The sequence below is a fragment of the Equus caballus genome, chromosome 21 (genome assembly GCF_041296265.1).
Source record: "Equus caballus isolate H_3958 breed thoroughbred chromosome 21, TB-T2T, whole genome shotgun sequence".
Classification (NCBI taxonomy): Eukaryota; Metazoa; Chordata; class Mammalia; order Perissodactyla; family Equidae; genus Equus; species Equus caballus.
In genome coordinates this window covers 22,400,816-22,415,045 of record NC_091704.1, presented here as the reverse complement: position 1 = coordinate 22,415,045, position 14,230 = coordinate 22,400,816, and the positions used below count along the sequence as shown (strand labels likewise).

General features: G+C 37.2%; 1 protein-coding gene across 6 annotated transcripts in view; it reads right to left on the bottom strand.

The window, feature by feature from the left end:
- Positions 1 to 14,230, bottom strand: part of SGTB (small glutamine rich tetratricopeptide repeat co-chaperone beta) — a 51,439-nt gene that overhangs the window by 32,088 nt on the left and 5,121 nt on the right. For 4 of the 6 annotated variants that reach the window (XM_001492435.7, XM_023625605.2, XM_023625603.2 and 1 more), the window contains exons 3-5: positions 9,360 to 9,463; positions 6,215 to 6,284; positions 1,997 to 2,096 (exon numbers count right to left, since the gene is read on the bottom strand). In XM_001492435.7, coding sequence (XP_001492485.1) covers positions 1,997 to 2,096; positions 6,215 to 6,284; positions 9,360 to 9,463 — 274 coding nt within the window. Of the gene's footprint in view, positions 1 to 1,996; positions 2,097 to 6,214; positions 6,285 to 9,359; positions 9,504 to 14,230 lie in introns of all 6 variants that reach the window. The other 2 variants (XM_070246204.1, XM_070246203.1) reach the window with 2 other exon arrangements.

Here is a 14,230-nt window from a genome sequence, read left to right as displayed (position 1 = left end):
CAGTCTCATACTAAAATAGATGTGAGATGATAAAATTTAAATGTAAAGGAAAAATAAGAAAATAGTCTGTGAAATCTGTAAATACGAAGAGCTTTAAGCCTAAAAACATTGGAATAAAGCTCAAAGGGAAAGAAAACCAAATTTGTCTATATAAATATTTAAAACTTTGACATATGAAGAAACATTAAAAGGCAAACAATAAGCTGTGCAATTAGGACAAAAGGATTATATCTTTAATATAGAGCTATGCTGTCCATTACAGTAGCCACAAGCTACATGTGGCTATTTAAATGTAAAGTGATCTTCAATTAATTAAACATTAAAAATTTAGTCACTCAATTTCACTAGCCACATTCCAAATGCTCAATAGCCACTGTGGCCAGTGCCTACGGTATTGGACAATGCAGATATAAATTATGTTCATCATTGCAAAAAAGTTCTATGAGAACTTTAAATCAGAATAATTTAGTGCAGGGAATTGATTACATAGCTGATAGAAGAGCTGAGATGCCAAACAGGGGGTTGTGCAGCAATCCAGAGGCTAGCAACAGCAGGGAGCCATGACCATCCCTAAAACAGAGGACAAAGTGCAGAGCCCAAAACCCAACATCACCTGGCAAAAGCTGGGACCATAGCAGGTACCTTGGGTGGGACCTCGAGACAAGGATGAGAAGCAGCCCCTGCTGGATAAACACTGTGATGTAAAAAGAGGGGAAGAAATACCCCCAACTTCTCCCTTCTGCCCTCCAGCCTCCTGCCAGCTTCTCCCATGGCTGAACCCAGACAAAACCTCAGTGACAAAGGAGTCTGGGAAATGCAGCCTATAGGGGTCAGACCCCTGTTAAAAAGGGCAGAACAGAGAAAAAAAAAGTCCAAGGTCAAACAGGGTAAGGCCTGGCACAGGTACAAACAGATAACTTCAAGAAAAAAACTCACAAATGGCCAACATTTGAAAAATGTCAAAGGGGACCAGCCCCGTGGCCTAGTGGTTAAGTTCAGCACACTCTACTTCAGCAGCCCAGGTTCAGTTCCCAGGCATGGACCTACACCACTTGTCCACAGCCATGCTGTGGTGGTGACCCACATACAAAGTAGAGGAAGACGGGCACAGCGGTTAGGTCAGGGCAAATCTTCCTCAACCAAAAAGAGGAAGATTGGCAACAGAGGTTAGCTCAGGGTGAATTTTCCCTGGGGGGGAAAATGTCTAAGCTCACCAGTAATTAAATGTAAATTAGAACAATTACTATTAAAATAATAATAATAGTAAATTAACAATAATAAATAATAATTCAAGTACTTAGTGCTGATAAGGGTGTGGTAAAAATATATACACTCATACACTCCTAGGGGAGGACATTAATTTTCAAAATATTTTCAAAGAAGTTGGAACAATTATACAATTTGCATCAACAATTTTTTAAATGTATACACTGTTAGATCTACTGAGTGAATTTTCAAAGATAAACCCAAAGTCTAGAAAATCTGAAGTCCAGAAAATAATTTTAGAAACAAAGATGTTCAGGGTAGCTTTATGATATTGAAAAAAAAGGACAACCTCAACGTCTACCAGCAGGTCAACAAGTAAGTAAATTAAGGAACATCTATGTATTTACTAAAAAATAACACTGAGTGCTGCTTTGCCAACCACAACAATAGGTGCTAGGAATATAAAAAAGATTAAGAGGTAATAGACTAATTTGTCTCAGTTTAAATAACATTTATGAAGGATTTCAATAAACGAAGGACGTGGTTATGATATGCCTAGTAATAAACCTGAATCTAAAATCGATTACACTTATATCACACAAAGTATGACAAAAGCTTACTAACAGCGGTTACCTCTAAGTGGTAAGTTTATGAGTTTATTTTTTTCCTTCTTTATACTTTGCTGAACTTTCAAAATTTTCTAAATAAATAAGTGTTCTACAGTTCTCCTTCAGAGCTATGAACGCAAATTTTTTAGAACTGTAAACATGCAACAATAGTGCCAGTTTACCTGTTGCAATAATAAACCGCATTATTTGGATCCAATTCTATTGCCCGTGTGTAGCAATCCACTGCAGCAGCATAATTTTCTTCTTTCATGTGGTTATTACCTAAAATAAAGTAATCAATAGGTACAGTCAGTACAATATACAGAAAAAATATAAAGTCTGAAAGATAAATTTTAATCCTAGAAACTACAATAATGGGAAGGTCAGCAACATGATTTTTCAGTCACACTGGAGATGAATTTTATATTGTACTATAGAGTGGATACCCCTTAGCCCTCAGTGTGTTTGAATGATTTTAACGATGCAGCTTAAAAAAAATTAATGGTTGTATACCTTATAAAATCTGGGCTTCGATAATTGAGTAAATGCAACAGTTATGATTATCTCATGGCGAAATCTAATCTGTATCTTCATCTCTCTCCTGCCTTTTAGAGCTGCCCACCCCATCCCAGATACCACACCCTCATCAATCACCATCTCAGTCTGGACCTGCCCTCGCACTCCTTCCCTGTGATACATCCCTCAGCTGAGTAACCGAGCCCTCAGAACTCCGCTGTGTGGGTAAGCTGGTAAAACGAATCACGCTAATATGTTGTTGGCAGATAATAATTTTATGTGCTATCCCTTCCAGACGTAGATTCTTTTTAAAAAGGGGACTATTTGAGATTTATTTACAGAAAGACAGAATTACAGAGACCATGGCTAGCCCAACGGGCACTAATTTTCAGGAAGAGCTTCTGCAGATCCATCTGGCAATAATTTAGCTAAGTTAACAACTGGCAGTAAAATAAAGGACTTCCTGGGGCTATCTTTTGTAATCCATTAAAGAGAAAAAAGTGTCCTATTCACTTTTAAGAACCAATGTTTAAAACCGAAATTTTTAAAACACTAGGATTAGAAGGAAGAATTTATACATCACAAAAGCCTCTATTATTCCTTCCAGCTTTCTCCAAACCAGCGGCTCTCTAATTAGCCTTGTTTTTTAATAAATTATTAGCTACTTAATGGGAGAAGGAGGGTGGAAATTTGCAGGGAACAGAAACAGGAAGATTAAAGGAAAGGCAGGTAGATAAAAACATCTAAATCATATAAGAATTACTGCAAATAAAGAATCAGAAATGAATATAAAGAGTGCCTGCTAATGGGGACATGGTTTCTTTTTGGGGTGATAAAAATGTTCTATAATTGTGGTGATGGCTGCACAACTCTGAGAATAAACTAAAACCAATGAATTTGTAAACTTTAAAGGAGTCAATTGCATGGTACGTGAATTATAGCTCAATAAGGTGTTTTTGAAAAGTTTAAAAGAACTGAATTTGGATCACCACTCCCAAAAACAAATTAAGATAAAGCCTCTGAGGAAGCTAAGAGGATTACATAGTTTTTATAATTGAGCAAGAAGTTAACTACAATAGTCTAGGTACTTAAATAGATTTGCTTCTTCCATGTAAAAGATTTATATTTTCTGGGTTACTGGGATTTTCTTGTTGCTCTTGGGCTTTTTTGTCTCGGGGTGGCATTTTATTATTATTATTATTATTAAAACCTATTTTATGACATTTCCTGTAAACTATCTCAAATGTGTAGACACTATGTTGAATATATACATACTATATATATTAGTGATATATATACATATTAATGATAAAAAGCTTCAAGCCATAAAATATTCAGTATGTAAAAATTCAGGACACAAAGAAAGAAATTTGTGAAAATAAATATAACTAAGCATTGTACAGCATTTTATAGTTACATGACACTCTCCTAAAAATTGTCTCCTTTAATTCTCAAGACGACCCTATGAGATATGCCTATACTTCTGTGACATGTCAGGGAATGACAGCAATAAACCCTTCTTGGTTCTGTCTGATCTTACTGCAGCTCTTCAGAAGCAAAAGCACACAAAAATATTTGAAAGCAACCTTAATGGAAAGGTACTAGTTGGCTAGAAGCCGGGATTAACACACATGAGTGTAACGTGCAGCCTCCAATAACCCTATGCTTGACGATCTACCAGGGCCATTTGTTTTCACTCAAACAGCAAAACCTGTAAAAAATGACAATTGCTCTAACTTGATGTGTACTGTGTCCTAGATGTGACATGCCTTAGTGAAAACAAAGAAGAAAAACTTTTGGTTAAAGGCAAAAGCAGTAAGTAACTCAACCTACCCATGCTGCCACAGTAGGTGAGTCTCACCCTGTATCTCCTCCTGACCCTCATCTGAGTAACAGTCATTATATCAAAGCAAACTCTACAGGGAATGCAGTCTCCCAGGGGAGCAAACATGAGGGACAAAAATAAAATTTCAACTTGCCAGTTATTCAACATGATTACTAGAGCTAAACCAAGAGAGCTGCAAAAGCAAAATGTCGTGGAGAACACACCACATCACTGAGGCTTTCATGCACTACAAAAATGAGGGAGAGTATGAAACATCAGACTAGAGTGTTTCAATTAGAAACTAATATATGAAAAACGCATTTGTATCTGGATAGGTTAAATCCAAACTCTTTGGGGAATACTATAACTCAAATGACAATGAGGATCTAGTTGCTTTATTTTGCATGTAATTTTTGAAAGTCATAATATTCTAAAATTTTAAGTCACTGTAGTGATGTCATTTCTTAGAGGAGATAAAAAATTGAAAACTGGAATCAGCCTATTTGTTGGAAACACAGCACTTCATAATGTAATCTTAAGAAGATAATCACAGAATAGCAAAAATACAGACAAAGATATTAAGACAATGTTACTTAGGATTACAAAATTATCTGTTTAGATAAGTAAGTCATGATCTAATAGTACCACGGAACACTGCAGCCATTAAAAATGTGATATAGGTGTATATTTACAGACCTAATAGAGACGACCAGGCCTGAGCAGTAGGAAAAGCATACTCTTGTCCATATCTACTTTTTTAGATGCCAATTGATTCTTTTTTTTTTTTTTAACTCAACTGCCTTTTTCAGGATACGAACTAAAGAAAAGGCCAGAAAACGGTTCTGAACCATTTTGTATAGCTTCTGAACATGGCGTATTCCCTAACTGCTCTCTGCCTACAGGACAGGGAATTTGTTGGCTCTCATTCACGGCTAAAAGGTCAAGTCTCTGCCCTACAGCTTGCTAAAACAAATCTTGTAGGCCTGACCTGGCTCTCCTCTACAGCACAACGTAGCTGACAGGACGGAAAAAGTGAACACAGACCCTCAACAGTGACTGATTTATTAAAACCAAGAATGCCTCAATAACCAAACTAGAAAATTTAATAATGTAGTAATCAAACGTGCTAATAACCACTTTAGTCAAGTGCCATAGGCATGCCTTAACAAATTTCAAAGAACTCAAAAACACTAAATATACAAAAGTTAAAATAGTACTGAAGATTATTTTCATCTCTTTGATTAAGCATTAAGAAGAATTTGGGATCCTAGAGTACACATAACAGATACAGTTACAAGTAATCACCCCTTTACTTATTTGCTTTGCAAGTTTTACTCACAACAGACCTGCTTCTTCTTCTTCTTTTTTTTTTTTTTTGGTGAGGAAGATTCACCCTGAGCTAATATCCATTGCCAATCCTCCTCTTTTTTGTTTTTGTTTTTGCTTGAGGAAGATATGCCCTGAGCTAACATCTTCCTCTACTTTGTATGTGGGATGCCTCCACAGCATGGCTGATGAGTGGAGTAGGTCCACACCCAGGATCCAAACCTGCAAACCCAGGCTGCCAAAGCGCAGCACATGGACCTTTAACCACAGCCACGGGGCCAGCCCTGAATCTGCTGCTTTTTTTTTTAAAAGATTTTATTTTTCATTTTTCTCCCCAAAGTTCCCCAGTACATAGTTCTGTATTTTTAGCTGTGGGTCCTCCTAGTTGTGGCATGTGGGATGCCGCCTCAGCATGGCTTGATGAGTGGTGCCATCCGAACCGGTGAAACCCTGGGCCGCTGAAGCAGAGCACGCAAACTTAACCACTCCGCCACAGGGCCGGCCCCAAGGATCTGCTTCTTTTGAAGTAAGCCAGACTTATATTGCCTACAGGCCCTTCTGTATTTCCAGGCTTCTTCCCTACCACATTAATTTCTGCTTCATAAATGCCATGTGGACTTATGACAATCCAGTTTTGGCAGTGTAATCCAGAATCTTATCAATTGACAGAGTCACTTTCTCTAGAGTTCCAGAAATTTTTACTAAATAAGCAATTTTTCTATGAAATATTCACCTTCATCTTTTAATTGGTCAGCTTTTCCCACATCTTCAGGCACTGAGTTTGAAAGAGGCAGAATGTCATTCTGAAATTAAATAAAAATCAGTATACTTCCATTTAGCTACGTAAAGTGTCATCCCAGAGAACTATAAGTAAAGTAATAATAAATTACCCAGATTACAGTAAATCATCTATCATTCCATGTCATGAAATCTAACACCTAAATAGTAGTGTTGGCAAGAAATAGGGGAAAAATCTTCTCACATACTTTTATTAGAAAAATGAATATGTGGAATTTTACTAGAAGATAATGGGCAAAAAGAAAAATCAAAATTTTTTTTTACTTGCTTTCCTTATACCCAGAAATCCTACTTCATAAACAAAAAATAGAACCAGTGTACAAAGAATAGGAATAGAAATATGTTCAAAGGATTTTTTTATATTAGTGACAATTTTGAAACATAATATGTAACATCATAAGAGATATCCTACTAAGTCAATTTCACAGTTTACCCAAATAAGCATTTATAATATTATCCTATTATTTAAATATGTGCACACACACAGGCTAAAAAACAAAGACTGGAAAGGTGTAGACAAAAGGTTAACAGTAGTGATATTTGCATGTGAAATTTTCAGTCTCTTCTTTATATCTTTCCATATTGTCCAAATTTTTTTAAAACAATAGGCATATATTAATTTCATCATAAGATAAAAAACAGTATAAATTTCCTGTTTTTAGCACTATACTATCATCCTCAAACCTCTTTTGCATTAATAAGATTCAAACCAAAGGTGCTTATAAAAACTAAATGAAAATTTATAAATATCTTGAGTGGCACTGGGAACACAATGCATTTTTCCATTTTTGAAAGATCTTTTTAAAATTGCGTTGCCTTTAAACTTGATTCTGAAGTTCATAAATAAATCTGCAATTTTCAAGAAAGCATAATTTATAGCCAACATTTACTATATGTCTACATGTACTGTATTTAAAATATATCCACCATTACCTTTGTCTTGACTAAACTTTCATTAGACTTGATGGCTCTCACACTGGAAATACACTTTGCTAACTACACACAAATATTCACAAGTACAAAATCACTGATAAAGTGTATGAATCATTCTTATTTTTAAAAAATATTTCTCTAATAATCAGTTTTCCGAAACATAACTCATCAAAATAAAAAGTACAGAATCAAATGGGAATCTTTATAAGTAGAAGTCACTCCTTAAAACTGACTATGGTCACTCAGGATATAAGTGTAGTTCAAAGACGCATTACCGCCCTGCAGTACTTGCTTTTAAGGTTCCTTCTATTTCAACTCTTCTCACAAGCCTGGGCAGTTTATGCACCAAAAAAAAGTGACTTTTTTGGGTCAGAAAAATAGCATATTGAAAAATGGATTATAATGCATTCTGTCTAAATCCTTGCGAATTATTTTAATGAAATCGTCACAGTTTTACAACTTTGAAAATGATTTCTTACATTCATTGAGTACATTTAAACAGGTCATGATGTGGGGATGTGTTATCTACTTTATATAAAAGGAATGAATCCACTTAGTATATAAACTTAATTGGGGGGAAAAACAGGAAAGCAGTATCCTAAAAATAAAATGACCGATAGAACAACCAAGGATACTGGGTGAGACAAATAGTTTCTTTAATTATAACAATCTTCATGCTGCTTCAGACAAGTTTTAGACTTTCTCTGCCATACTCTGCTAACAAACACATATGTAATGGAGCCAAGGCTGTTAACCAGGAGTGCTAAAGGACTGATACCACAAACAACACTATGCAGTATACTATGCAGCCGGTTTCAAGAAACGATATCTTAAAAATAGTAAGCAAGAAATTTTTACAATTAAATACAATCAGAGAGAAATAGCAAAAGAAAAGCACAAAGAGCTCTTATTTAAACAGAGTATGAAAGTCAATTTGAGCTTCCGGGGAGGCGAAAAAAAGTTCTGATCTCTTCAGTGCTAGGTCAGTGGCGACAGGAGCTACAGAATCAGCAAGTCCAAACGCTGTCCCAAGCACAGGCCTCTCGGGCATGCTGGAGTAAAGAAGGTTGGCTTCAGCCCTAGCCATTTCCAGCCACCGAAAGGGGGTTCCCTAAGGAGGCCGCAGCCAAGACAGTGGAAGAACCACAGCTTGCAAAAAGAAGAAAAGGGGAATTTCCCAACGAGGAACACAGACACGTGCCACCATCTCCTTACATCTTGTCACGTAATTAGAATTTATGTTTGATGAATTAATGTATAACTGTATTATTCTTTTCCTAAGGATAAAAAGAGGGAGGAGTTTACTGCCAAGTATCATCTTCATTGCAACTCTAAGGACCTCTTTCCAACAAGTTCTAGAAACAGTCAATGTGATATTCACAGCAAGGTCCCTGCCAGGCTGCACCACACGTACGTTACATGTTTCAGTTTCTCTCCTGAGTTCCTCATTCTGTACTGAAGCTTGAATACAGAGCCAGAACAACAAAAGGAGTCCGGGAGGCACCAAAATGTAATGAAAACACACATAGGAGGTCATCCTGGGGCCCTAAACTCACTAACTTTAAAGTTTTCCAGATAATCTTATGGTCCATGTTTCCTGAAAAGGCCAGAAACCAGAGGCCATGTAAACAGTCCTCAGGAGCGGGGATCAGAAAACCTGGGTTTCAGTCTTTCTTTTGCATACTGACCGCAAAACGTTGCCTGTTTTAAAGAGCCTCATCAGTGGCCAAATTTCTGAAATCTGCTTCAAAATGATGACTCAATTCCTGATGAGTCTATTTCTACATGGTTTTTTCCTAAACGTTTAACACTTCTGTTTTTAACTTGTAATCCATGTTTTAGGGGTATGTCAAGTAAGATGTCAGAAATCTAAAAATACTCAGATGCTGTAAAGGACTGAAGAAGTCAACCAAGACATGTCATTATATATAAAAGAAGGTGAGAGAATGAGAATGGCTAATAATATGAAAATCTAAAGCACATTAAAAGAGCCATATTGTGGGTCCTAAACTGCATCTATGTGGACTATCTTACACCCAAGAAGAAGCTAGTTGCTTATCAGCCTGGCCCCTCAAATAGTAACAATCCAACATAATATTGCAGTCATACTTAAATCAGATACTCACAAGAAAACAATGACAACTTACCTTACAGAAGGAATTCATGAACATTTCTGTCAAAGGCTGTGAAACTGCTAGATGTGTATCTTCTGGGCTGACTTTAAAAACTGTCTCCAAGCACTGAATTGCAACTTGAAACAAATTTTAACAGTGAAAAAAAAAATCAGCAACCTAAAAAAAGAAACAACCTTTTTTCCTGGTATAAATCCGCACTCTGCAATCTGTGGGAATTTAGCATTTATGATCACAGAACATAAGGAAAACTAAACGGTTCAGCTGCACAGAGATTTCTGTTTATAGACCAGCTATTAAGGGAAGACAACTTGATTTCTCATTCCTCACTTAAAGAAAAATGTTCCCTAGAATATAATTTCTCAATATGTGCATTACATCATATTCTTGTTGAAGCAAGTCATGAACAACAACTTACTTCCCTCTACCAATATTAGATTAACCACCAATGTCCTAATGCCTTGAATAAAACTAATTAAAAAAAATTTTTAATGTGACAAATACAATTCTCAACCTGATTATAAACAGTAAGAGAAGCAGTCTATGGCACATAGGAAGCACTAAATATTGATTTCGGTGTACTTACTTAAGTGAAGATAGGTTAGCTTTAAAAATTCACTCATGCATACAAATTTATTAAGTACCTACTATGTGCAAGTTGCTATTGTTAAGTGGTAGAGACGCAATAGTTAACCTAATAAACAAAAATCACTATCCATTTGGGGCCGGCCCAGTGGTGTAGTGGTTAAGTTTGCACGCTCCACTTCGGTGGCCCAGGGTACACAGGTTTGGATCCCAGGTGCGGACCTACACATCGCTCATCAAGCCATGCTGTGGCGGTGTCCCACATACAAAACAGAGGAAGATTGGCACAGATGTTAGCTCAGCGACAATCTTCCGTAAGCAAAAAGAGGAAGATTGGCAACAGGTATTAGCTCAGGGCCAGTCTTCCTCACCAAAAAACCCAGAAATCACTATCCATTTAATAGAAGGAGGCAGAAAAACACAGTATGTAAAATACATAGCATGCTAAGTGGTGATTGGTGCCTCATCCACATTTGGTGTATGACAAGATAACTGGTATGACTAAGGAACAGACTGCGTGGAAAGACATAGTGGGAGATTATGCTAGAAAGGAAATATGTTGTTGGATGACAAGTCACCATGAATAACATTTTAAAGAATGTGGACTTCATGCTATGGGCAAATGGAGAGCCATTAAACAATTTAGTAGAGAAAAACACCTAGGTATGTGTTTAGAATTAAAAGTCCAGTAGGAATGTTAAGAATGGATTAGAGATGGAAGCTGTAGGAGAAAGTGGAAGCGGAAAACCAGATGGGTTCCTACTTAAATGATCTAAACCAACAAGGAGTCTAAACTAGGGGAATAACAGTGAAGAAAGCAAATTCTGTCCTTTCTGCAAGTACCTACAGAGAGGAATGGAGGCAGATTCTTATCCTGAGAGTGCTCTCCTTTGAAAAGGAATTCTTCCCTGGCGCAACAAGATGAGAATGTAGCCAAGATGTCCAGTGGAATTCCAGACAGTGTGGAATAGATACTCTTATATTGGTGCATGACCTTTCTTTTCAATTTCTTTAAACTAAAAACAAAAACAGTTCACCTATTTCTCCCACCTTCCACCTCCACCTCTGGCAACCACCAATCTGTTCTCTGTATCTACAGCTTGGTTATTCATTTATTTTTATTTTTTAGATTCCACATATAAGGGAGATCATATGCTGTTTGTCTTTCTCTGTCTGACTTATTATAGATTCACTTATATTTGCGTGACTTTTAAAAGATATGTTATGTATTAATTGTGGTCCTGAGAAAACTACCTCTGTCATAAAAGAAACACCGTTACTTTCACTATCCACAGAGCAATTCTCCTTAGAAAAGAAACTGAATAAGCAACTAGGTCACCAACTACAAGAAATCCAAGCGCCTTTTAGATGGAAAATAATCCGCTGTTTACCTATCCCTCATTCTCTCCCTTTCTATTCCTGCCAAGCAGTCATTCTTGCCCTTTAGTTGTACTCACACTAAAAACACTGGACCACAAGGAAAAAGGTTCTCATTGCTGTGAAGACACTTAATTAAAATAATAATAAATGTATGTGTGTATGTATATGTATATATTTATTCTTGATCGACATTTTTCCTCCCTGATCAGGTTGGTCATTTTCTTTACTGGGTCATGTAGCTGGCACATGTTCCTTTACTATACTTCGCATACTGTATTATATGCACTTAAATGTCTGTCTCCCATCACAGACTGCCTCCTTGAGGATAAGGGCTACGTTTTATTCACCTTTGACTTTAACACAGTCTGGCAAATAGTAGATGTTCAATAAATTTTAATCTACTTCTTTGTTTACAGTGGAGGTAACAGTTTAATTTCGGTGGAAATAAAAACAATAAAATCTGTGGAAGAGAGCACTTCTCCCCCCTCAAAGCATTAACTCACAGCCATGTGAGAGATGGGCAGAACCCAACCCAGCCCTTAACCAAAAACCAGAGGATGGCTCTTCAGAGCTAAACACTGACAAGTGAAAAGTCCACATGGTGACAGAGGGATTTTTACGCTCTCTCTTGTCGAGGCAATCCAGTCCAGCTCCGTTATCTCTGCTGCCACGAACCTTAGAACACAGATTTGGCACATACTAGATTCAATTAAGCATTACTAAAGGAGGTGGCTGTTTTGTTCTAAACACAATTGTTTGGTTTTTTTTTAACCACTTTACTGAAGTATGATTAACATATAAAAAGCTGTACATTATTTAATGTATACAACTTGATGAGTTTGGGGATAAGTATACACCCATGAAACCATCACCACCAAGGTCATAGACATATCCATCACCTCCCAAAGTTACCTCTTGTCCACTTTTATTAGTCTGTGTGTGTGTGTGTGTGTGTGTGAAGAACATTTAACATAAGATCTACCCTCTCACCAAATTTTAAGCATACAATAGGGTATTTGTTAGCTACAGGCACTACGCTGTAGAGTAGGTCTCCAGAAGTTATTCATCTTGCTTAACTGAAACTTTGTAGTCTTTGACCATCACCTCCCCATTTCCTCTTTTTTTTTTTAAAAGAAAAGATTTTATTTTTCCTTTTTCTCCCCAAAGCCCCCTGGTACATAGTTGTATATTTTTAGTTGTGGCATGTGGGATGCCGCCTCAGCATGGCTTGATGAGTGGTGCTATGTCCGCACCCGGAATCCAAACCAGTGAAACCCTGGGCCACCACAGCAGAGTGTGCGAACTTAACCACTTGGCCATGGGACCGGCCCCCCCATTTCCTCTTACCTCAGCCCCCAGCAACCAGCATTCTACTCTCTACTTCTATAAGTTTGGCTATTTTAAATTCTACATATAAGTAAACACAATTGCTTTGATAAGTAAACCTAGTTGCCAAAATGTTTAGTGTTCAACACTAACACATATTTAGAGAAACACATGGTTTAGTGAAGAAAGCCGCCACAGCCTTGGAACTCAGAACTATCTCATCATCATTATTAATCCAACTCCCCACCCCCCAAGTCAGATAACCTGGGCGCAAGAATTTATCTTACTTTACCCTCAAGATTCTCATTTATGAAACAAGGATTATTACATTTGATCCTTCTTTTAGGAGGTTATATTCAGGAATAAATCATAAAAATCCAAAGAAATACTTATTGTTCCACTTTAACTCCAAATAATGATAGTCTGTTTGGTACTGATAAAGAGAAGGACAAGTGAAGAATTTTATGCAATAATACCATATCCCATCTGTGTAGCGCTTTATTCAAAAGCTATGTAACTGCTATCACTGATTCTGATTCTCTTGACAAATCTACTAGATGTTGAGGGAGCAGACAGGTCCACCTAATAGACTTAGAAATTAAGATACAGACCCGCTGAATGATATGCCCAGGATCACTTTATTTGATTCATCAATTCAATTCAACAAATATTTATTGAGAACCTACCATGTGTCAGGCACTTTTCTAGACACTTTGGATATACCAATGAATAAAACAGAAAAGATCCCTGACCTCTTGGGGTTCACATTCTAGTGGGGGATGGAGAGGTAGACAATAAACAATAAATAATAAAATGCAGGACAGGGAGAAGAGGATAGGAGTGTGATGAGCAGAGCAGGGAAGCAGGCTGCAGATTAATAGAGTGCTCAGGGTAAGTCTCATTCAAAAAACAGATCTGACAAAGACTTGAAGGAGATGGCGGTGTTACCCTTATCCAGGGGAAAAGCATTCCAGGCAGAGAAAACAACTAGAAAAAAGCCCTTGGGCAAAAGGATTTGGTGCATTCAGAGTGAGGAAGCTAATTTACTAAAGCCAAATGAGAAAGGAGAAGAGTCTGTGAAACATACATCACAGAAGTCCAAATTATATAGATCCCTTAAACAGTGACTAAGTAACATGAGGAGTCACTGCAAGATTTTGAGTGAAGAAATGATAGAATCTGACCTACTCTTTTAAAAGATCACAGGCCTCTGTGTTGAGAACAGTCAATGAAGCAGCAAGAATAGAAGCAGAAAGACCAGTTAGGGCTATCACAGGAAAAGAGATGAGAAATACTTAGTTCTGTCCAGGGCTGATATCAGTGGAGGTGGGAAGAAGAGGTCAGACTCTAAATCTATTTTGAAATTACAGCTAACAGAATTTACTGAACGACTAGATGCAGAGTCTGAAAGAGCCCAGAATGACGCCAAAGTTTTTGGCCTGAACAACTGAAAAACTGGAGTTGCCATCAACTGAGATGGGGAAGTTTTGGATAGAACAGATTTTGGGTGGGAGGATCAGGAGTTCAGTCTTGGAAATGTTCCATTTGAGATGCCTACTAGACATACAAGTGGAGATATCTAGTAGGCTAGATAG